Source organism: Natator depressus, chromosome 8 (assembly GCF_965152275.1).
Source record: "Natator depressus isolate rNatDep1 chromosome 8, rNatDep2.hap1, whole genome shotgun sequence".
NCBI classification, from domain to species: domain Eukaryota; kingdom Metazoa; phylum Chordata; order Testudines; family Cheloniidae; genus Natator; species Natator depressus.
Genome location: NC_134241.1, coordinates 53,622,403 through 53,648,146, shown reverse-complemented (window position 1 = coordinate 53,648,146; position 25,744 = coordinate 53,622,403). Strand labels below are relative to the sequence as shown.

The window sequence follows — 25,744 nt, the reverse complement described above, 5'->3', positions numbered from 1 at the left end:
GAACGCCAAAATTATAACGGGGTTCAAAAAACAAACAGGTAAGTTCCTTGAGGATGGCTAATAACCCACTGATAGACCTAAGATAGTAAGGGATCCTGGGACTGGATGACAGGGGATGGATTACTCGATAAATTGCCCTGTTGTGTTCATTCCTTCTGAAGCATCTGGCACCAGCCGCTATCAGAAGATAGGATAAACAGGCTAGATGGACCAGTGGTCGACCCAATACAGCCATTCTTATGAAAACTAAGGTAAATTCAGGTAGATTTAAAAAAAAGTGTTTTTAATTAATTGTGAATAAATTCAGCACAATATCCCCACTTTTATATTAAATGTTGCTCATTTTGCAGTGCTTTCAAGTTTTCAGTTTGTTGCAGATTTTTGTACTGAAGATAAACTACTGCATTGTAGTTGTCAACTTGATGATTGTGGCTTAAGTACTAGCGTATTAAGTGGTATATTACTGCTGATAGGAAAATGGAAGGGAAGGACAACAAAATTTCAGTCTATCCAATTTTCACTCTTATCTTCAGAACTAAACCACTTTGTATAAAGAGTACTTGCATTGTTGTGGTCTATTTGCTAGAGAAAGCCAAAGGGTGCAGGAGAGAGAGTCCTACTAAGACCTATAAAGGGACGTAAGAAGAAGCTGTGAAGCCTTGATCTTCAGCTGGAAACAGCTCAGAAGTATTTCAACAAGTACTACAATTGAGAACAATTACAGAAGACTTGGATCCATACAATTTAGTAAAATGCACAATTCCCTTTCACATAAGACAGGAACACATACACAGCGTACAGAGTAAACACAAAACACTGGCCGAAAACAGGTAAAGCAATCCAGACCTCCAGCTCAGTAACTCACATTAATGTCTCTCTCATGGATCTCATCCACAATAACGTGACTAATTCCACGGATCCCAGCCTCCAGTTTTCTTAGGAGGACACCTTAAAAAAGGAATTCACGTTAATGGGGATAGTAACAGCTGAATGTTAAGATGGATCATAGCAGTTCAAACATTTATAACAAAACCTCAGCTATGCTTTTATAAGGGTTGCCAAAATCAGTTTACATCAAGAACTGTGCACAACATTTTGAAACCCTTTGTCTAAACCCCACATTTACACCTGTATGTAATGAGGGGAGGGGACCCAAGTATTGAGACTAGAGAGACCACCTTTCCCCCACCACCACCTCCCCTAACCTTCAGGTGGCTACTCCTCATCTCGCTTAGAGGGAATATTGTGCATATGGTATCTGATCTGTATTCATTCTCAAACCTCTAATGAGCCCAATGACCAAACTAAACTGGCACATTTCCCTTTCCGTAATTGGAGAAAAGTTTGCTGAACAGGTGAACAAAACTTGCCATTTTCTTTCAGATTTTCCCTGAAACAAGGACTGTTTTCTCACTGTCATCAGTGCCACTAGTGCCAGGCATCTATGCTGTTATTCAGATATTAGGCTGGTTGGGTAACAAAGGAATACAGACCTACAGTGCAGAACATCACACTGGCATGGGGGCGGGGAAGTACAGATTCAAATCGTACACTGTATCCACAGCTTTGCCCAGGTTCTTCTCCTCTCTCATATGACACACGCTCTGCCACGGAAACTGCACTGATCCTCCTGGGCTGAGAGGTGAAACATTTTTTGCACATTGTAAAGATGAAATTGTGCAAACTTACCTACTGCGTAGACCTACAAGTACAGAGAGACTGGGGAAGTTAGCTGTGCTCTCTCCCCAAACTTTAATGTTGCAGGATAGTCCTTTAACGACAAATCGCATTGGTGAGCACCCAAAAGAAGATGAGAACTACAATCCAAACTCTTAAAATACTCATGAAAGTACATTACTAACAACACTGGCTTGAGCCATGTATACTTTGGGCAGAAAATATGAAAGTTCTATACAGCTCTGCCAGTGCACTTCAAAACATTTCTATCTTAAGCAGACCCTGCTGTGCAATGTGAATAAATAGAAGCTAGGATTCAAGGCAGTAGCTGCTTCTAATGGACAGTATCATACTGCAGATACTGCAAGAAGCAAAACTACTTAAGCTGGGAATGACAGAGGAAACCAGATCACCAGAGAGGTGCAAGCTCAGTGTTTTCCTCCAAAAATGGTTCTTCTTGCATATGCCAGTTGATTTCCATATGCCCCCATATCCCTTATCTGCTGGATCCCATTACTTCAGATAACCAATCGGTCTGACCTGCCCCACCTCTCAACTAGGATATTCCATTACTAAGTATCAGAAAGGACTGCACTATGTATACAAGTACAGAGTTTTCTGGTGTTGTCCACAAAGATTATTTCATCAAGTCTTATCAGATACCCACTGCAACATGAATCATTAAACAGACACATGCACAGTGAGTTATGAATTTAGTGTAATCAGTGTAGCAGATGCTTTCACAACTGTCTAGAATGCGATTTAGTTTCTCCAGCCTTTGTGAACTGTTTGAATTAAATTCAGATTTAATAGCATGTCCAGATGAGTATTTTATCCTAATCTACCATGAGACCTAAATAATTTCAATTTATAACTTGTTCCTCACTTGTGTTACTACAATGTTGCATTGTGCAGCTTTGCCGTTTTTGATGTATTCATCCAGGATGTACTGTGGAACCTGTGTGGTTTTGCCACAACCAGTGGCACCACGAATGACGACAACAGGACTGTGATGGATTGCATCAAGAATTTCAGTCTCAAATTTCTTCACAGGCAGTGTCTCCCTCTCTTGTAGGATCTGAAAAGAGACCCAGATCTTTCCTGTAATATTCAACAATCCAACCCATTCTGCTCCCTATCTACATCTTGACTCAGGATGTCCCACTCTTGCAAAACATGTACTCTACTCCCCATTAGTGGGATCTGTGAACCTGAGAGATCTCTTCCTGCAAAACCCATAATGGTAGCATTCTTGAACTTGGGCAAAACTTATTAAAGCAACCATTCCTACAAGCAGTAGTGCCCCATGCCTCTGAAAGCACTTGCCAGCAATCCTGAGTAAAACCTACAATCCCCAGCACAAAGAATGGTCTACTGCACTCAAAAAGAGAAGCAACTCCAGGGCTAGGGTGAAGAAAATTACAGCAAGCATGGCTTCTGCAAACTCACAGCATGCCAAAATCATAGGCAGCAGACTTACGCTCTGTAACTCTTGATCCTGCTCCAGGCGGTACATGAGATCATTTTTCAAGTCCATGCTTATCTGCTCTGGGGTGGCCTGGAAAGTACATGAAGGGTTAAGAGACTCGTTAGGAAGACATCTATTTAAAATTTACCACAACTTATTTAAAATGAAAATAACCACATTAATGCAATAAGAAGTTTAAGTGGCACTAATGCAATTTTACCACAATAACCTTAAGTCTGACCCATTACCTCTATATTCCCATCATCCAAATATTCAGTATTAAGTTATATGTGCAAATCTGTAGTTATAAAAAGATGCAGTTTGAACAAATCAGGAGTACACCATCAATATTACTTTGACAGTCCATTATCAGAAGACATCAAATACCTGAAACTTCCAAAGACAGGATATGGGAACCGATGGACCAGTAGTTTGGTTGAGTATTTAATCACAAAGATCACATGCAATAATCCTTCATGTTATGGCATTAGAATTCCATATGAAAGTTGATTTACGGGACAACAGGTTATTTCCCCTCATATCGCAAAAAGGGACTTGCTAGGTCTTCCTTGAGATCATCAGTAGAGATTCTCTTTGAGACACTGTGCCAAGTTGGAGCTTCCTACTCTACATAACTTTGGGTGCAAGAATATATTTAAAAAAAAAAAAAAAAAAAAAAAAGATGAAAATGGACTTCTAATTTGCAGTAAGAGGCCCTTTGGAAAAGGCTACTGTGATGTGCAAAGATGTGAGGTTTTATTTTTTAAAGCCATGCTAGTGAGGACTTAGCTTCACCTTCTAATCAGTGATTACTGAAGAAAGCAGGCAATCCCAAAAGAAACAAGAGCTTTTCATCTAGTTCCCTGAGCTATCCTACCATTTCTTTCCCTACCCAGACCAGCATGCTAGAGTTTGGATGAATCATTTTTCTAAAAAAATGGAGTTTTCCCAGAAAGTTTTCAGTAACAGTCTAACTCTGTTTTAAGCCTAGATACAAATGCATTGTACTCTGACCGAATGGAAAAACTATACATCAAGGAACTGCTAAAGTGATCACTCTGATGGCAATCTTTCACATGCTTCATCCACAGATTAGCCATTCTGCACAAAAGGGCAGGATGCAGTAAAAACCTTAGCTGAACTACTACCTCCAATACCTAATAAGTAGGGCTGTTGATTAATCGCAGTTAACTCACGCGATTAAGTTAAAAAAAAATTGTAAATAAAAAAATTAATTGCAGTTTTAATTGCACTATTAATAAATTTCAACTGCTATTTTATTGTTTAACTACTTTTAGATGTTTTTCTACGTTTTCAAATATATTTATTTAAATTACAACACAAAATACAAAGTGTACAGTGCTGAATTTATATTATTTTTGATTCCAAATATTTGCACTGCAAATATTGATAAACAAAAGAAAACAAAAGTGATAAACAAAAGAAATTATATTCAAATTTTTCAGTTCACCTCATACAAGTACCATAATGCAATCTTTATCGTGAAAGTGCCATTTACTAATGTAGATTTTTTTTGTGTTACATAAGTGCACTCAAAAATAAAAATGTAAAACTTCAGAGCCTACAGGTCCACTCAGTCCGACTTCTTGTTCAGCCAATCACTAACACAAACAAGTTTGTTTACATTTACGGGAGACAATGCTGCCAGCTTCTTATTTACAATGTCACCTGAAAGTGAAAACAGGAGTTCACATAGCACTTTTGTAGCTGGCATTGCAAGGTATTTACGTGCCATTCGTATGTCCCTTCATGCTTCGGCTACCATTCCAGAAGACATGCTTCCATGCTGATGACACTCCTTACAAAAATCATGCATTAATTAAATTTTGACTGAACTCCTTGGGGGAAGAATAGTATGTCTCCTGCTCTGCCATGTATTTCATATTACAACAGTCTTCTATGATGACCCAGCACATGTTGTTCGTTTTAAGAACACTTTCACTGCAGATATGATCAAACGCAAAGAAGGTACCAATGTGAGATTTCTAAAGATAGCTGTAGCACTCAACCCAAGGTTTAAGAATAAGTGCCTTCCAAAATCTGAGGGGGACAAGGTGTGGAGCATGCTTTCAGGAGTTTTAAAAGAGCAACACTCCAATGCGGCAACTCCAGAACCTGAACCATCAAAGAAAATCAACCTTCTGTTGGTGACATCTGACTCAGATGATGGAAGTGAACATGCGTCGGTCTGTACTGCTTTGTATCGTTATCGAACAGAACCTGTCATCAGCATGGATGCATGTCCTCTGGAATGGTGGTTAAAGATAAAGGGACATGAATTAGCACGTAAATCTCTCGCAATGCTGGCTACAGCAGTGCCATGAGAACATCTGTTCTCACTTTCAGGTGACACTGTAAACAAGAAGCAGGCAGCATTATCTCTTGCAAATGTAAACAAACTTGTTTGTCTGAAGGATTGGCTGAAAAGAAGTAGGACTGGGTGGACTTGATGGCTCTCAGGTTTTACATTGTTTTATTTTTGAACGCAGGTTTGTTTTTTTTGTACATACTTCTACATTTGTAAGTTCAACTTTCATGATAAAGAGATTGCATTACAGTACTTGTAAGTGAATTTAAAAATACTATTTCTTTTGTTTTTTACAGCAAATATTTGTAATCAAAAATATAAAGTGAGCACTGTACACTTTGTATTGTGTTGTAATTGAAAATGTAGAAAATATCCAAAAACATTTAAATAAATGGTATTCTATTGTTTAGATCATGTGATTAATCTTTTTAATACCATGATTAATATTTAATATTTCCATTAATTTTTAATATTGTGATTAATCTTTCAACTCTGCTACTAAGGGATCAATTAATCTCTGTTGCAAAAAGGAAGCTGCACCCTGCAGAGCAAATCTTGTGAGTGATATGAAGTACATGTTCAATTTGCAGTATCATTCAAGATTTTAATTACAAACATCTCAAACTTGCGTATAATGGACTGTTGCTAGGGCCGTGTTTTGAAAAACAACGCATAATTGTTTCAGCCAAGCAAGCAAAGCTCAGGGAAGAGACAGGGACATGAACCGATCAGAAAAGTAGAACACAAGACTCTTGCGATGGGTATCCTATTTTGACCAGGTTATGTTGGTACTCAAGTCAAGCCAGCTGCATCCGCCAAGCCACCATTTCCTTTTCTTAATAGGCCACTGTTCTCTATGTGGCTGGAAGCCATGGAAAAGCAGACTGGTAAGAAAGTGACACCTGCGTGGAGCAGTTTCTCCTTTCAAAAGCAGGATTCCTGGGGATTGGGAAGACAGGCTGAGAATAGTTATAAACTGAAATTTAAAGAAGCCTATATGCTTGCCTTATGAAATAGGGAACTGTTTAAGGGCTGCAAAGTGATAGTGTGAAACAAAATGGCCAAATAACAGGACAAGCAAGGGGCTGCTGTCAGACAGCCAAACCCAAAATCCATTAAGTCAATCCAAGAAGTCCCATGGATTATCGGATCTTTCCTCAGAAACCTGGAAAAATGCATTTACAAGTTCCAGGAATATGAAAATAGGAACAGATCCATTCTAAGAAACAGCCTTAGACTTACATACGCCAGAGGACCCTCATCAATATTGCAGCTGGTCCAAGGGTTCCAGTTTGACTGAGGGGGTGACCATGGGACAACTCCCATTTGATTCTGTCTCACGGATGGTTCAAAATGGGCCAGCTTTCCAATGTTGAGCAAAACTGGACAGCTTGGATCTTCAGGCTACAAGTTCAGAAAAAAAAAAAAGTTTAATTAAACTGGTAAGATTGATGGGGAAAAACAGTAATAAAGTGTCTGAACTAGGGCTGTTGATTAATTGCAGTTAACTCATGCGATTAACAAAAAAATTAATTGCAGTTTTAATTGTGCTGCTAAACAATAGAATACCAATTGAATAAATATTTTTGGACGTTTTTCTACATTTTCAAATATATTTATATAAATTACAACACAGAATACAAAGTGTACAGTGCTCACTTTATATTATTTGATTCCAAATATTTGCACTGCAAAAGTGATAAACAAAAGAAATTATATTCAAATTTTTCAGTTCACCTCACACAAGTACCATAATGCAATCTCTTTATTGTAAAAGTGCAATTTACTAATGTAGATTTTTTGTGTGTTACATAAGTGCACTCAAAAATAAAACAATGTAAAACTTCAGAGCCTACAAGTCCACTCAGTCCAACTTCTTGTTCGGCCAATCACGAAGAAAAACAAGTTTGTTTACATTTATGGGAGATAATGCTGCCCACTTATTTACAATGTCACCTGAAAGTGAGAAGAGGTATTTGCATAGCACTTTTGTAGCTGGCATTGCAAGGTATTTATGTACCAGATATGCTAAACATGCGTATGCTCCTTCATGCTTTAACCACCATTCCAGAGGACTTGCGTCCATGCTGATGACGCTCGTTAAAAAAATGTATGAAATTAATGAAATTTGTGACTGAACTCCTTGGGGGAGAATTGTATATCTCCTGTTCTGTTTTACCCACATTCTGCCATATATTTCATGTTATGGCAGTCTCAAATGATGACCCAGCACATGTTCGTTTCAAGAACACTTTCACTGCAGATTTGACAAAATATGAAGGTACCAATGTGAGATTTCTAAAAAAACAGCTACAGCACTCGACCCAAGGTTTAAGAATCTGAAGTGCCTTTCAAAATCTGAGAGGGATGAGGTGTGGAGCATTCTTTCATAAGTCTTAAAAGAACAACACTCTGATGTGAAAACTACAGAACCCAGACCACCAAAACCAAAAAAACCCAACCTTCTGCTGGTGGCATCTGACTCAGATGATGAAAATGAACATGCGTTGGTCCACACTGCTTTGGATCGTTGTCAAGCAGAACCTGTCATCAGCATGGTGGTTGAAGCATGAAGGGACATATGAATCTTTAGAGCATCTGACACATGAGTATCTTGTGACACCAGCTACAACAATGCCATGTGAACGCCTGTTCTCACTTTCAGGTGACATTGTAAACAAGAAGCAGGTAGTATTATCTCCAGTAAATGTAAACAAACTTGTTTGTCTGAGTGATTGGCTGAAAAGAAGTAGGACTGAGTGGACCTGTAGGCTCTGAAGTTTTAGATTGCTTTATGGAGTGCAGTTATTTGTACATAAATTTTACACCTGTATGTTCAACTTTCATGACAAAGATTGCACTACAGTACTTGTATTAGGTTAACCGAAATATACTATTTCTTATGTTTTTACAGAGCAAATATTTGTAATTAAAATAAAGTGAGCACTGTAAACTTTGTACTTTGTGTTGTAATTGAAACGAATATATTTGAAAATGTAGAAACCATCCAAAAATATTTAAATAAATTGTATTCTATTATTGTTTAAATCGCATAATTAATCTCACGATTAATGTTTTTAATCGCTTGACATCCCAAGTCTGAACCATACACTCACTTGTGGCATGACATCAAGAGAAAGCTCCTGAATGATGCTATTCAGCTGATTTTCCAAATCAGAAGAGACCACCACTTCATAAGGCTCTACCTGTGAAATTAAAAATACTGTAATAAAACCCCAAGATATCCACAAAAAAAGGCTCGGCACAAGAACCTCACTGGAGAATATAATGAAACGCTAAGAGGCTTCTAAGGAGAGAGAAGTTAAAAGGGACACTGACAGCTCAGAACTCATATTTATTAAAGGTACTTTTTGTACAAAATGTAAGTTCAACAATAATCTATGTTCTTAAAAAACTGTTGTTTTTTGTTTGTTTGTTAAAATGAACATGTAGACACTCCTTTCACTGTTTGCAATCAAAATACTGCAGTACTGTTAACACAAGAGAACCTGAAACTGATTGGTCTGCTGAGAAGTTAAATTAAGTTTGCCAGAAGCTGGGAATGGGCAACATGGGATGGATCACTTGATGCTTACACCTGTTCTGTTCATTCCCTCTGGGGCATCTGGCATTGGCCATTGTCAGAGACAGGATATCGGGCTAGACGGACCTTTGGTCTGACCCAGTATGGCCATTCTTATGTTAAGTTGAAAAAATTATATTTTTTATTTTTAGTTTTACTATTCTAGAATGTGACCATGAATAAAACAAGCCCGTATTTTTCAATACGCCCGCACACCTCTCTGTTGCTCCAAGCGCGCATGTGTACACACACACACATAAATACACACGTAGTTACTTCTCTGTTCATCCCAGCCACTCATCTTTCCCCAGATCAAAATCAATTTCTGGTTCTGGAGATCAGAAAATTGCATTGGCTTCCCAAGTTTAAACACAGAGCATAAGCAAGCAGGGACAAATTTACACCAGTTCACTGCTCCTTCTGACTCAGTATCTACTTCTCCTATAGCAGACTCACTGTTTCTCCTTCCTTCTTCTTTGTCTGCCCAGTGTAGGGCTCGATGACCCCAAGATGGTAGAGCTGTCTGACCAGGGACAGAGCACAGGACTGTGCTGCCAGCTTTTTGTTTGATCCATGCTCACGAGCAAAGATTCCTGCAGCACACAAACATTAAGGTTACAGTAGCCAATGATGCATGTTGTCTGTGTGGGTAAACAGCTTTAGCATAAGATAGCAATATGAGATGGGTTTAGTGGCTACTTAGAAGCAGGTTTCAGTAATGATCCCTACTGAGAAGAGAGACTCCCAGTTCCAGCCAGGCTGTAACCAACACAAGTAAATTCACAGTACAGTATTAATGATGGCAGGTTTACCTTATGGCATTCAGCCTACCCAGGCTTAACGGGGCTTTTTCACAACAGATGTGAAAGCCAGGACTCCCTTACAGCACTCACCTGGACCAGGCTATGCTGCAGGCCCATTTTCAATTTCAAGCCATCAGCCTACAAATCCAGTAGAGACTTAACACTTGTTTTTCTTGCGTCTTCGAACACCTGACAGTTTGGCCATTTTATGCCACCACACTACATCAGTTTTACTGCATTATGGACATTATAAAAAGATGATCAATTGACTGATGAAGTTTCTAACTGTGTAGATATCTGCTATAAGTTGAAATCACAAGAGTAAGACTTGTGTGCTTGGTATCTTTAAAAAAAAAGAACCCACAAGTTTCTAACTAGCTGTTTTGAAATTGTGTAATTTTTGTGATTCTCCAGGGTTCCCCCTCCAACTCCCACCCATCTTCCTCCATCCTAGTCGCGTATACCTCTATCCTGGGTCACTGTCTAGATACTTAACCTGAGCAAGGTGGCTTCTTGAATGTTCATAGTTCTAGCTCTTTGCTTGCTTTGGACTTTACTGCAATAGACTTCCATGAAGGCAGAGGCCAGCTCGTTAAAAATAATTTCTAAAAGCAATAATTCAAGCAGTGCAATAATACTAGATACCTGCATCCCTCAGGTGGTTGAAGGCCAAGAGTCTTAAGATATTTCACTAACCAGACATATGGCTATTTGAAACCACCATACACTATGTAACCGGTTATCACAGGCCATCCCTTTACAGTGTACAAAAGAAAGGCCTATGTGTTTAGTGAACAAGCAGCTGAAAGGCTTACTGGGGCCCACTGGGGCACTGGCAGCAGTGCATTATTGCATGAAATACCATCCAACTAGTGTTGCATGTACTCATAATTATTCTCATGTTTCTCTGCTTTAAGACCCATAACTAACCAGAAAAGGAGGACACTTACTTCTGCCCAGCTGCTTGACATAAATGGTCATTTCTGCAATAAAGCTCCTGTAACACACAGAGAGACACAGTTAAGGCTTTAATTCCTGAGAGTGGCTGAACCCGACATTTCCAAGATGGCCAGGCTTTCCAACTGTTTAGACAAAGCTCATCAAAACTCAATTATAAAACAATTTCCTCAATTCTAGAACAAATGAAACATTAAACCTTAAAATGTGTTTTTCTCTGAAAACCCTTGTACCGTGACACCTTCTCAATTGTGAGATCTTCTCCCTGTGTATTTTGAGCAGTAGATTCATACTACAACAGCTAATGACAAATACAATCCTAGTGCTTTTAATCCCATAAAAACTAATTCAGCTGAGTAAACTGGATTCTAGTTTAACTGATGGATCAATTGTTCCAGTTGTAGATCCAGATTCTTCCCTTACTTGTACTCTATGCAACTTGACAGATAATGGGCAACATCAGGGGGTGGGGGGGGGGGAAGAGGAACAGTATTTGGATTGATATCCTAGTAAAATACAGCTTAACTTTTGAACTGAAGAGTGACTTTAAAGGACTGGCAATTGGAAAAAAAAAATCAGGTAATTTGAGTATGTCTGATCTGGACTCATGAACACAGAAACCCATGTCCTCATTTTACAGGTACTTTTCAGGACAGAACCTTAAACTGACAGCACAAGACAACTATCTGATGAGCCCCAAAGAGGATGGATTTTGGGGGGGCGGTTGGATATCTTCACTTGTTTACCCCAGATTCAAGGTATATATGTTTGGACACAAGAACAGGCTCCTATCCTGCCTGGAATCAAGTGGTGAAGTGTGACCAAATAGGCAGATAACAGAGTTGCCTTTGTATTGTAGTCAACAGTTCTGTTAACAAGATTCCTATATGCAGTACCGCCTAACACTGAAATCTAGAGCAATCTGCTCAGATTGCCCTCATTTCCATGTGTTCTGGCTTTGCCTTCAGTCAGAACACAAACATTCGGACTGCTAACCATATAGCAAACTCATTAAAGAGACTACTGGTACATTGATTAAGGCTGTGATTTTCAGAGAAGCTTAAGGGAATAAGACACCAAACTTCCACTGAAATTCAATGGGCATTGGGCACCTACCTCACAAGTTTTGCCTTTTTTTTTTTTTTTTAAATCACAGCACAAATGCGTGTTCAAAGATTAGAAATTAAAACCATGTTGTTATAACTTTGGGTTTAAACTTGCAAATCTGATCCAAGGTGTTTGGGCTCTAACAGATGCAGTTCCTCTCTGAAAACTATGCCTCTGGTGCTTCCACTGCTGCAGGCAGAACCTTGCAGCTAGGACACGGCCTTGATTTCTCGCTGTGAATAAAACAAAGGTTAGGTGAGGCTTTAAGTTCAATGTTAGACTCCTTCCTGCACCACCAGTGAACTGACCTTCAGGCACAGCGGCTTCATGAGTCAAAGGCCACTGGCTCTCAGGGATACAACAGCCACCCTTTCATTAATGACCGATGCCAGTATGTTTCTCAGCCAGGCTTATAGTCAGCACTCAATCTCATTCTCCTCCACCTAAGGGGGGAACAGCGACACCAGAAATCAGTTTACAATAGACTCCCATGTGATTGCTTAGTTCGGCCTAAGCAGAAGCACATGTGTGAATGAACACAGATCTCTGGTGTCGCCGTCTGCTACCCCTTTCAGCATGAAACAAGAGCAGCAATGCTGTACCCAGACTGCCAGTGGAGCCCCAAAAAGGTAAAAGTCTCATCCCATCATTTGCTAAAATACTCATTTTGTATTCTGTGCACCAGAAGTTCTACATTTACATTCCTGTCACTCAAAATAAACCCTCTTGATTCCAAATGTATGCTATTATCAAGTACTTGTACCCACTCAGTTTTGAAGGGACAGTGACAAAAAAATCCACTGAAGATACATATTTTGCCTTTAAAATTCCTCACTTATGGAAGCATAAAACTGACATTCGATATAAAGAATATTAAAAAAAAAATCAGAACTGGCAAGTTATACATAGACTTGGAAGGATTACATTTTTATTGGTAAATGTCAGCAAGTTTAGATTTCATCATACACATACAAACGGACAAAAGACATTACCATCAATGATAATCAAAATTTACAGATAAGCAAAGAAAGAAAAATGCTGCCTGAGAACTTAAAATAAGCTTAAATCAAACTGTATCTCTTGACATGTGATATTTACAATTAGTGTTTGGTTTCTAAAGCTTTAACTCTCTGAATCTCAGTGTCTGTCATTAAACAACTGTTTGACACACTCAGTTTTGTACAACTGAAAATTTAAAAACATTGATATTATGTGTCAAAATTATTTTAAAAAAATCGAAAATTGAATTCTGCCAAGCCTAGATATATGTGAGGATTGTGCTTCCTAAAAATACTACCACCCCACTTCTGCAATTCAGAGAGATAGTGCAACTATTCCTCTGCTTTTACTGTATATATACCAGAAGGATTCATCTAATATGCAAATTTACTCCTGGCCTCTAATATCAGAATAGGTCTGAAGAGTCAGATGCACTACAACAGGTTTCTCTCACAATCCACTCTCTTTCCAACATGCTGATCCACGTGAGAGTAATCCATACGAGCCTTCCTGGGAGTAATAAATACTACACCCTGGAATGCTCTCTGGAAGAACAGCAAGCGGGCTGAGAAACATACTAGCACCAACCACCACCCCCACTTTCCTCAACTACATGGATTTTAAGGTCTCCACCCACAAGGGACCCATACCACCACATACACTAACAGCAACCTGCAGATAACAGAAGTAAACAATCTGCTGAACAACACTCAGAACTTGAATTTTATATGTACTCAGTAGTTACAGTTAGTCCTCACCCCATTCATTTGGGAGAGATAAGTGCCCAACATTTGGAAACTGAAATGGAAGTGAACTGACTTGCACTAATGGCAATACAAGGTTTACATGAATACCAGGATGTCTTGGTGTCAAACACATAATGTGTTCATATATCTGAAAAAGATTTTTATGAAATTTCCCACCATTAATAGGAATTGACTGGAGAGGTACTTCAGAGTTCCTGGCAATCTTCTGTGAGTAGATCAAGGGATATTGGAATCAGAGAAAACAAAAATCCAGCCGTCTCTTGATAATAGCATAACCTTCGGAGAACACATTTGGGATGGCAAAGGGCACAGTGCCTTTCAAAAGGCTTATCTATACAGAACTGAAGTATAATAGCGTTTCTCACCACAAAATGATTCTAGTAAGATAGAAAATAGACTTTCCCTGCCACAAAAAGTTTCACATTTTTGAAAAAAAACGTGTCCCAAGTTTGGATGAAAACTCAAAATTGTGAATTTTTCCACAGAATGGAAATAATTCCATTTCAGAAGAACTGAAATAGTATTTTTCAGCTTGCTGCCTCACTTACCAGGGAGCCAAGCAGCCTAGGATCCTGACCAGTTGGCAGGAAACCAGGCTGGCCAGCCTTCCTGGTTTCTGCCAAAACTTTCAATACAATCAACACATTCCCACAGAACACTGATTCTATTGAATCAGCATATTTCAACGGAAATTTTCAACCAGCTCTATCAGTAACAATTGTTAAGTATCCATTAGATACATTCCCTGCTTAACCTAATTTAAGCATTACACATTAACATTTCCTGAATGCATTTTATAGTGAGTACCACAAATGATTATTTACTGCTGAGATAACTGCCTAGCAATCAAACTGAGACCTCTCAGTTACCCAGATCATAGCAATATTACCACTATAAAGTGCAAAACAACAGACATTTCTTTAAGCAAGTGCCAAAACTACCAGAAAAAGATTTCTCCACAGTGTCATTCATATCCCAGTGCCAAGGATCTCTTTCCCCTCCCTCCCAAGGTCCAGAAGCACAGATGCCATTCTTCTAACACACTGGATAGGACACTGCAAAGCCAAAGACACTTTTTAAAATCAACTTAGAAAGGAAAAAAGGAGCTGCTTAAGATTAACATGAGGCACAATCCCCTCTTTCCAGGGACTACTGCTCATTGGCTTTTTTTAAGAGTTGCTGACCAAGGAACAAAAGCTTTCCCACATAGGACTGCAGAGTACTACAAACTAGATAAATAGGATAGCTCCCAGAAAGGATTCCTCTTGCCCATGAATGTTTCTAACCCTTGTTACAGAAGGATATGAGTGAAACTAGCAAACCTGTTGTGATCAGGCCCCACTTGAGTGTATTTATATTCTCCCTGGACCTTCTCCTTTTGGAAAAACTGGTTCAGACGCGCCTTAGCATTCTCCAAGGTCCAATTTCCATGAAGACCAGCATTTAAGTCCACTTCTTCTGACTCCAAGGTCTAATATTGAAAACAATTTAAATTTACTGGCTCTAACCGTAAAGGTTTGTTACAAGTATGTTTAAAACAAAATTTAAAAGTCAAGTTTCCTAATTGGTCAGCGTGCCACAGAATAGTCAGGAATTTTCACAAGAAATCTAAGTGTCTTTAGGGCCTCAAGACTATTTCCTCAGACTGCAACAGCAAAGAGTCTGTATAAACAATATAAATGTTGATATGACGACAATCTAACCGTCAGTGTACCCAGAATTATTCTGTTACTAATTTAAGATAGTAAATTAGTTACAGTAGTTAGCAGTTTGTTGGATATTAACAGTAACCAGATAGTTCCTTCACTGATAAATCTTCTGCCAGTTAAAACATTACAAAATACTGAACTCCTAAAAATTACAAGCATGGCTGCAAATTCTAATCAATAATTAATGGGTGTGGAAAATACTTGTTTCAGAGCTAAAGTAGAATTAGATAGGTTAACTTACAGCCTGTGCCTCCTGCTCCTCTTTCCTTGAATAGTAATCCTTCAGATTGGCTCCACGGTCCCACTGAGCTCCACCATAGCCAGAGCTTCCAACTCCGGCAGCCAGACCACCACCTAAGGGGGGGAAAAGGTTAACCCCTCTCCTAACAATTGTGAGATGCATGCTGAGAAGTCAGGTGCTCTAAAGAGGAAAGATAAAAATTTGAACTGTTCCCAGCCATGCCTCCGAAATACTCAACTACTTTTAGTTATCTTCTTTATGAAGAAACACACATAGGAGACAAAGATACTATAAGATAAAAAATGTATTACACACACGTATATACAAAATGTAAGTTACATATATTCAAAGTCTTACCTGTTTCACTCTTCAGTGCCAAATGTGGAGGAAGAGGTCCGCCCAGAGTAGAAACACGTTCACCAGCATCTCCCCGTGCTTCAGGCACTATTCCATCCGGAGCATCAGCAGCTCCTGCCTGGAGAAGGGAAACAGCCCATAAATGGCAATGCCATCAACTTCATATAAAACGACAGAACTTTTCATTCAACCCTCATGTCAGAAAAGTTGTCATACAATTTAAAGATATGTTTGTTATAGAACATTGTTGTCAGAAGCTTCCATTTAAAACATTTAAAAAGCTTGACTGCTGAGCATTTAAGCGCTTTCAGGGGTCCTACTGAAACTCACAATTTAACATTGCTAGTTGCTTCAGGCGACAGGAAAAAAGTGAGCTTATGGTCCATGGCTTATATAGCCATGATAAACTGAATGCACTGTATAATTACACACAAAAACCTATGTTAAAAGAACATTATTAATATTGCAAAAATCAAGCACTCAAACGTTAAGCAGTTAGCTAGACAACCTTAATTCAGCCCCATTATACACATGCATTATAATAGTCTAATTACACAATCACATATAGTTTTCCCACAGGACCCCAGCCCACTCAGTTAGCAGAAAGGATCTGCTCTAGGAACGAACCATGGTTGTGTTGTGAAGGAGATTTCGCTGTAAGACACCATTCTTCATTTGCTGTAGAAGTTGGAAAATGAGAACCTATTGCGGTTTCCAGAACACAGCAGGCCTAAGCCCACCGGTAGCTAAAGGCCCTCCCCAGGCTAAGGCAGAGGGGGACAGTGAACCTAGGCCACAACTGAATACTGGGGACAACAAATGAAAAAAACAGGGATGGGAGTGAAGGTTGTAGTGTGAAAAATCAGGGAACTGGAAGGGGACCTCAAGCAGAGAACCACTGACAGCACCCAGGACCGCTCAAAGACATCCAAGGAGTCAACGGACACTGCCCAGAGGAAAACTGCTCACAAACATGGCTGCACGAGGGATCAGAAGTAGGCCCCACAGTCGCAGAGCACCCCCCGGCAAACCCCTGCCCCCAGGCAAATTCCTCTTCTGACCATCTTGGTCAGCACCATTACAAGGTGCAGTGAATGAGGCAGGGAACTGAAGAAAGATACAGTCTCATGGTTAGGGCAGGTGAATGCTGCCTGGAGAAACAGATTCTAGCCCTGCCTCTACCACAGAGTTCTTACATGATGCTAGGCAAGTTACTTAAACCAAACTTTTCACAGGTGGCCATTAACTGAATGTTCCTCAATTTCTGAGTGCCTGACTTGAGACCCAGGGTCTGATTTGTAGAAGTACTGAAGTCAATGGGAGCCTGTTTTATAATGCTAACTATTCTGAAAAGACAGGTCCCAGGGGCCTCAAAATGGGCACTCAAGATTAGTGACTATTCTTGACCCTAATCTCTCTGTGCCACAATTCTCCATCTGTAAAATAGGGTAAGATGACCCTCCCATCTCACAGAGGTTTCTCAGGTGCTGCCAACCCTGCCTATAATAAATCAGGGCTTGAAAAATTCACTCACCAGTAGTGAGCAGGAAGCTTTTCCTGATGAATAGGATGATCAAAGCTACCAATTTCTTCTGATCACAAACTTCCATTAAAAATAATCTTCATAACTATGGGGTCTAGACTCTAACCAGGCAGAAATGGTACAGTACTGCTTGCCTGGGTCTACAGACTGCTCCAGTGCCTCAGCAAAGCTATGAGCAACAGACCAAAAGACAAGATTACCATCAATTTACAGCTGATATTCAGTGTTCTGCAGCAAAGACATACTTGACACTCTTACATCACAATTGCGTGACCAAACTATGACCAGTGCCAGCGGTATCCAAACGAAAAGACAACCCAAAAGCAGCAGAAAGCCACTGCTTCCTAGGAAAAGGGCAATATGGCAGAGGATCTTAAACCCATTCCTGGTTTCATTACACAGTGATGAAAAATAGCTTATAAAACTATTAGAGCAGTGATAAGAGACTGGCTCCTGCAATCTCCTCCAGTATTGTATTCCTAGGGGAATTCTGCACCAAAAAGTTAAAAATTCTACATATTTTATTTGTCAAAGTAACAATATAAATCACACCAGTTTCAATTATTTTTGGTCATTTATTTCAAAATACCTGTCAGCAAGAATGTCTGTAAGAATACAGACAACAAAAAAGAGTCAGGAAATGTTTTTTGACAAATAGATTCCTTACTAGGCATATTAATACAGAACTCTGAGTAATAATTCATTTAAACTACAATATAGAACCATATTTCCCGCACCCCTCAGAAGCGATGCAAAGACTTTGGGGAGTCAGGAGTAATGGAGGAGCTGAGGGAGAGGGAAGTAAATTGCTGAGAAGGAGCCTGGGTGCGAACTCGGGAGGGTTGTTGGGTATGGGTGGGAAAAGTATGGAACAGGGAGGGATTGTTAGGGAACTTCCCCCAGGCAGACCCTGGGTGACCCCTAGCCTCTTCCATTCAGTCAGGCACATCTGCCCCTTTCCCCATGTGTTCCTGCACCCCTCATGTGTTCTTGCACCCCCTGTCCAGGTGTTCCTCCATCCCTACTCAGACACCCACTCTTCCCCATCGCCATGTGGTCCTGCAACCCTCCCTGTGTCCCTATACCCCCAACCAGCCACTCCCTTGTCCCTATGTAGCCGTGCACCTCCACATTCAGCCCCTGCCCTAGTCTGTCCTCTCCCACTAGTCCTTATGAGCCCATCTGCCCCCCCAGCAGCCCCATGCTATCTGTTTCCCCATAGCTCCTGTTCCTAGGTCTTCTACTTCACCTCAGGCTGAGGTGGAAAGCCTGGGTCTTCTACCTCACCTTAGGCTTTCCCCTTCCAGGAACAGTGGCTCCTACATTTAGATCCAGAGGTCCCAGGTTCAATCTCTGCTGCTAACAACCTACCTAGCAGCACAACATTACAAGTTACCTCCTGAGAGGATCAAACCTGCTCTCCTCCGTGACAGATGCGGACAAAGATACTTACCCCTAAAGCTGGAATTTCTTCACTCTTGATTTCATTCAACCGAACTAAGTAATTAAGGAAGTCCCTAGCAGCATTGCTCTGTGCATCTTTCTTGTTTGTGGAATTGCCCATTCCAGTGTAGTTAAAACCTTCCACCCGAACCTGCAACAGACAAAAAAATGACTCTCAGGTAAGTGTTTACAACACCAAAACCTCACCATGTGAATACCCAACCAATTCCAGTGGACTCTCAATCAACATGGAATCTCAGCTGTTTCTATTCACTCCTGGCTCCCTTACTAGTTGAGCATCTTCCCCAGAGCAGATAGCTAGGTCTCAACTTTTTAAGTGCTAGCGGCTTTTAGCCATGCCAGAGGCTGTGCACATACCCCACACCCCCTCCCCATTATTTCTTTTCTGCTTCATTGGGCAGTAAGTCATTCAGGATGTCAACATTTTTATTGGAACAGCAGCTAGGGCTGAAATGGGGTTTATCATGCTGGCACGTGTCGCTGCTTGCCTCAACCAGTTCTTTGCTCTATAGAGAAATTGAGCATAGGGCCTAGTTTTGCTCAGCCAACAAACGTGAAGTGTCAGAAGCCAGCTAATTACACTAACGAGGCCCCTCACTGTAAATCAGTGAATTGTCCAAGGTGGTGCATAAATATTAAACACAATACATGAAAGGGCCAAGCCTGTAAGCAGAGCCACCCAGGCACCGCTCCTACTTTTTAGGGTGAGAAGGGGGAAAAGGATGAGGTAGTAAAATGGCCGTGGAGCCAATGCTACTTTCTCTGGCGTGGGGCTGTACACAGATGGGGAACAGGTAGCGGGTGTCCATGCCGGGCGGCGCTGACGGCATCCTTGACTGGCCCCTTAACTTCGACTTGCGCAGCTACACCCCAGGCCCGGCCCTTCCGCCCCGGGCGGTTACACCCCGCGCCTGCGGCTGCAGCTGCCGGCCCGGTGTACGGAGACGAGCCACGCCGGCCGCGGCGCCGCTGTACGTGCCGCCGGGACCGCGCCGACGCCGCGGTGAGGCGCCCGCGCCCCCGGCCAGCCCACCGCGCCCAGGGCCGCACCTCACACATGAACTTCTGCCGGTTCTTGTTGCCCACGGCGCGGATCTCGTAGGTCGGCGTCACCTTCCTCTTGCCGCACCAGGCGTACAGGAAGTTCTTCACGTCCCCCATGGCGCGGCCTCTGCGGGGACAGCGCGACCGTTAGCGCTGCTGGGTCAGGGCCGGGAAGCGGGCAAGGGCCGCGCGCCTCTCCAGCAATGGGGGCAAGGATGGGGGGAGAGCGCAGCCCCTGCCCAACCACGGCGCATGCGCACAAACAAAACTGCATGCGCACTACGCACTCTATCAGGCCCCTCCAGGCCACTCTATCAGGCCCCTCTTCTGGACCCAGCCCCTCCCCTCCAGCGCACGTACTCGCCCCACCGTAGAGAGCAGAGGCGCCCGTCCTTCTCCCCTAGACTCTCAGCCTCTACCCGGTGTCGGCTGGGTAGCTGCGCTGGGGGGCGAAACACCTCGCTCGTTGAGCGCCACAAAATGGTGGTTGCGGGGCGCATGCGTATAAGGGGTATCAGCAAAGGCCACCACGGCCGAAGGCAGGGAGCCGCGCCCCCGGGTGGCAGGCCGGCCGCAGGCCTAGTTCCGGGGCCCGTCCCTCCGGCTCCCGCCCCTGTTCCACCCCAGCCCTCCCTCTTCCCACCACTGCTCTGCCCCAGCCCTGCCCCCACTCCAGCCCTTCCCCAAAAGCCCCTGCCCTGCTCTGCTGCAGCCCTGCCTCCACTGCCTTGAGGCTGGCAGCAGGGCCAGGCCTGCACTCACCAGTGGTGAGAAGTGCAGCGACCTGGCCCCAGCGGCGGTTGAGGGCTAAGGGGCAGTTTCCCCCACCCCACTGCTGCAGAGGCCTGCCCCTCCCCCCCCTGCAGGAGTGCTGTATAGAGCCCCAGAATAGCTAGGGACAGCCCTGACTGATGCACATACTTAACTTTAAGCAAATTAGCAGATCCATTGAAGTCACAAAGATATTCACTCCCTTAAAGTTAAGTACATGCTTAAGTGCTTTGCTGGATTGGGGCCAGAGTGTTCAGTCCCTCTGGGGGAGAGCAGAAGGAAAACCAAAGTTGGTAGAACAGTGCTTTATTGGTATATTTAAAACTTGTAACCTCGTCCTATAGAATATCCTTTCAAATCAATGGACTGCATGTAACCATGGCGGTTAAGCAGATTAGTCAGAAGTTTCTCTAAGCAAGAAAAATACAGTACTTTAGCTATATGCAGAGTTATTATGGCAGTGTTAGTCCCAGGCTATTAGAGAGATAAAGTGCGGGAGGTGATATCTTTTATTGGACCAACTTGTGCTGTTGAGAGAGACAAGCTTTCAGTCTTACACAGAGCTTTTCTTCAGGTCTGGGAAACATACTCAGTATCACAGATTTGTTCCACCTTGTATTTAGCTGTGACACTCACAGAGTAAGTTTGTCTCTCCTTGCTTAGTGAGGCTGAAACTTCCAGCTAATGTAGTTAACCAGCATGGTTACATGTTCCATTGAATTGAAAAGACAATCTGTGGTATGAGGTTACAAGTTTTAAATACCTCACCCACCTTGTCTTTAGCTAGACATTTCAGAAAACCAAACAAAAGCAAGAACATCCCAATCCTTGCCATTAAGGGCAGGAAGCTAGTGTTGATCAGGGGGTGAACTATGCTAAACTGAACAATTGATGGAAACCACTTTTGACCCCTTGCTAGCTGAGGGGGAAAAAAAACACAAGTCCTAGATATAGAATGTCTGGCTCTGCTTCAGCTACTGTAAGAGAGACAAGGTGGGTAAGGTCATATCTTTTATTGGGCCAACTTTTGTTGGTGAGAGAGACAAGCTTTTGAGCCACAGAACTCTTCTTCGGGACTGGGAAAGGAACTCCCAGCAAAATGCAAGATGGGTAGATTGTTTAGCAGAAGTAGCTAGTATATACTGTAAGGGACCATTCAAGGTAGAGTGACCTGTTAATACCTCTGCAGTCATAGGACAAAAAGAGGGTGAATAGGTTATAGATTGTAATACTAAATCCTATGTCTCTGTTCAGTCCACGAACCTTGGTGTCTAGCAGAGTAATGAATTTAAGCTCCCAGGCTCATCTTTTGAAAGCGTTCTGCAGTTTTCCTTTGCGGATGAGGACTGTGAAAAGTGTTCACCCGGAGGTGATAGGTTGTTTTTGTCTTTCATCATTTTCCTGTGAGTTCATTCACGAGCATAGTGATGGTCTGTTTTCACCCACATAGTTGTTGTTGGGGCATTTAGTGCACTGGATAGAGATACACCATGTTTTGTGATAGGCATCTGTCGGACCAATGATCTTCAAAGGCACGTTGTGGGTGGTGTTGATCATTGTAGCAGTAGAGATGCATCAGCAGGTTTAGCATCTGTTGTTCCGGCAGGGTCTGGTGCTGCTTTGATTTGCTGTGTCCTGGTCTGTGGGGAGCTTGTAACAGAGTTCAGCATACAAGCCTTCATATCAGTAGCTGCAGCCTAACCTGAGATCTTAACACAATGGCTGATTTTTTCCACCACTGGAAACTTAGGCCTAGCCCAAGAACCCCCATGGTAACTGCTTTCCATCTGTGCAATAAAATTGTTAATACCAAATTTGATGTGCAGTTCTGAGGTGAGAGCGTCAGCCAGGAGGCTAACCCAAAGTATCTTAGCATTACACTGGATCAGAGTTTAACCTTTCGACAACAGCTTGAAAATACCTGCGCTAAGGCTGCGGGAAGTGGCACGGGCCGAGGGATGTGCTGGCTGCCCTTCCTGCAGCCCCCATTGGCCTGGAGCGGCGAACCATGGCCAGTGGGAGCTGCGATTGGCCAAACCTGCAGACGCAGCAGGTAAACAAACTGGCCTGGCCTACCAGGGGCTTTCCCTGAACAAGCGGAGGCCCTAGTTTGAGAACCACTGGTATAGATAAGGCCTCAAATAGCATAAATATTTTGGTTTTGACTGATTCAACAACACCAGGGCAGGAAAATGTTGATTTTTTTATTTTTGTGGTTTTTAGTCGAAGTTGAAAACCAAATTTCAGAGCTAGTACTGTGACTTGCAGCCCCAGCTACCCCAGAACTAGCCAGTAATAAGTAGAGCTGAGGAAATTTTGGAATTTCCATCCTGCCAGCTAGGATAAAAAGTTGAAATTATTTTTTCAGAACAAAAAGGGTGGGAAATGTCAAAATGTTTTGATCTAAATGTTTGAGCATTGCTGAAATCACAGTGTTTCATTTTGTTTAATGGATCAGATCAATATTAAGCAGCGTTGCTCTATCTGCACACTGGTTTATGGAGCTGTAGCTCAGGGCTCCCATTGCTTTCTGTGGGCTGGGCTCTCTGGCAGATACAGTCTCCCTCAATGCACAGCATATTCCGCTGCCAAGCTGTATGGTGCGTCAAGGGAGAGGTCATCTAACGAGGGCGAAAACAATGGGGGCTCAACCCACAAACTTCCATATGGCAATGTGCTTAAAAAGGAAATGTAGTCTAGTGTGGGGTTTTTTTTAACCATTTGAAAATAAAATGTTTCAGGATAGTCCAATAAAACAAACTAGTCAATCTGGGTCAAAAAATAAAATATTCAATTTTCCCCCAATAAAAAAATTTAAGCATGGAAAAATTTTGTTTTGGCAGCAACTGCATTTTTTCAGAAAATGGTGATGGAAAATTCCCAACTAGCTCTAGCGATTTAAAAAAAAATAAAAAAAGGGTGGGGTGGGGGGAGGGTTGGATATAAAAATACTGTTAGTTCAGCTGAGGATGTACCTTAATCCTCAACTGAGCTAAAAGGCTGGTGTGCACACGGTCTCTCTGGAGACAAACTTAATTTATGAGAGTGAGAGGAACTGGACACTGCAGAGACCTCTCTCGGGAGCCTGGTAACTGGGGTTCAGTGAATGGGACCTGCAAGGCAAGATTTAGATTGGCAGGGTCTCAAGCAGTTTGCTGATAAGGCTGGCTGGTGTATCAAGAGAGCGGACAAACAGCTGAAGCCCCAGCAAAGCTTCTCTTGCTGAGGCAGAGGCAGCACCGTGGCTTATGGTTCTGAACACCCTGAGAAGGCATCACAGATAAGCGATTCCACAGCCTCCTTTGGAAGCCTCTTCCAGAATTTAACTACCTTTAGAGTTAGATATTAGGGGAAGCATTCTAACCTATTCCCTTGCTGTAGATTAAGCCTATTAACTTCTTGCCCTACCTTCACTGGACATGGAGAACAATTGATCCCAATCTTCTTTAGAGCAAGTACCATTTACATATTTGAAGACTTAAATCCTATCTCAGACTTTCAAGATTAAACATACTTTTTTTTTTTTTTAACCCGGCTAAAAGTCAGGTTTGCTACACCCTTTCATCATTTTTGTTGTTATCCTCTGGACTCCCTCTCTCTTAATTATCCACATAGTTACTAAATGGTGGTGCTCAGAATTGGACACAGTACTCCAGACGAGGCCTCACCAGTGCCAAACAGAGCAGGACAATTACCTCCTGTGTCTTATATATAACAATCCTGTTAATATATCCCAGAATTATATTAGCCTTTTTCACAACTGCATCACACTCTTGACCCATTCAATGGTGATCCACTATAACCCCAGATCCTTTACAGTAGTACTACCCCCTGGCTAGTTACTCACTTTATAGCTGTGCATTTGATTTTTCCTTCCTAAACAAAGTACTTTGCACTTGTCTTTACTGAAGATTTCTTAAAACCACATGAAAACCCAAGAACACTTTCCACTGACTTTGAGAGAATAGATAGAAAGTAATAGGATTCATGGCAGTTTGGAAGAGGGTGCAGGTCAAAAAGTAACTGAAAGTGAGTTATGGCAGGCACAGTCTTTCCCATACTTCAGTTCTAAAGGAGGAGATTAGATCCTGATCTTGCTGGCATATTTGTGTTTAAACTTTATGCATGTAAGATGTACCATTGACTTCAGTAGGACTACTTACATGGGTAAAGTTAAGCGTGTGCTTACGTGCTTGCAGCATCTATCCCTAAGATTATCTTCCTGAAGGAGCATGAGGGGAAAGGGAAGATTACTAAATTTTGGGAGACTAGAAAACACAGTCCCCTCCTACCCATCCACCTTTGCCCCCTCAAGAGCATTTTTCCAAAGAGGAAATAGAGGCAAATGTTTTTAAGAATGCTTTTATGATCACTGTAAGAAAAATATACATAAATTTCACTGAAAATGTTAAACAAATTTTCAGAGGTAAACACACTTTAATATCTGGAGATTTGTATAATCAGACCAATACACACTTTAAAATACCAGGAATAATTTGGGTCTGTTAGAAAAGTTATTCAATTGAAGATCTCATGTTTAGATGCATCTATATATTATATTAAAATATGCAGAAAAGTAAGTAATAGTGTATTGTTATGTGCATAGAGCATTGGAACAGCAATAGAGAATCTCATTTGGATTAGAGAGCCTAAAAACATCAAAGTAAAAGCTTTAAGGAATACACAGTAGAGTTCTCCTAAAATACAGGTAGCTGAATCTGGGAGTGTGCACGGTCTTATTCTTTCCTATGATTTTTGTCATGCTGGCTCTCTGTATGCTTGCTCCAATCAATGGTTGGTTGTGCAAGGAACAGTTGCAAACGTGCAGTGCTCTTTGCTATTTCAGAGGCTACCTTCTTCCATGTTTGACCCACCAGGGAAGCTTACCTACATGCCTTACAGATTCAGGAGAAAAATCATGTCAA

General features: G+C 41.7%; 1 protein-coding gene across 2 annotated transcripts in view; it reads right to left on the bottom strand.

Moving 5' to 3' along the window:
* The window catches only part of DHX9 (DExH-box helicase 9), a 41,140-nt gene extending 20,585 nt beyond the window's left edge, over positions 1–20,555 (bottom strand). Inside the window, exons 1-14 of one of the 2 annotated variants that reach the window (XM_074961101.1) lie at positions 20,409–20,555; positions 20,055–20,175; positions 18,994–19,134; positions 15,998–16,115; positions 15,641–15,753; positions 15,013–15,161; positions 10,811–10,857; positions 9,514–9,650; positions 8,591–8,680; positions 6,717–6,878; positions 3,158–3,235; positions 2,564–2,755; positions 1,494–1,635; positions 866–948 (exon numbers count right to left, since the gene is read on the bottom strand). In XM_074961101.1, the coding sequence (XP_074817202.1) occupies positions 866–948; positions 1,494–1,635; positions 2,564–2,755; positions 3,158–3,235; positions 6,717–6,878; positions 8,591–8,680; positions 9,514–9,650; positions 10,811–10,857; positions 15,013–15,161; positions 15,641–15,753; positions 15,998–16,115; positions 18,994–19,134; positions 20,055–20,175; positions 20,409–20,548 (1,713 nt within the window). In that variant the 5' untranslated portion in view covers positions 20,549–20,555. The remainder of the gene's footprint in view (positions 1–865; positions 949–1,493; positions 1,636–2,563; positions 2,756–3,157; positions 3,236–6,716; positions 6,879–8,590; positions 8,681–9,513; positions 9,651–10,810; positions 10,858–15,012; positions 15,162–15,640; positions 15,754–15,997; positions 16,116–18,993; positions 19,135–20,054; positions 20,176–20,408) is intronic. The other variant, XM_074961102.1, reaches the window with a different exon arrangement.
* Positions 20,556–25,744: the final 5,189 nt, after the last annotated feature.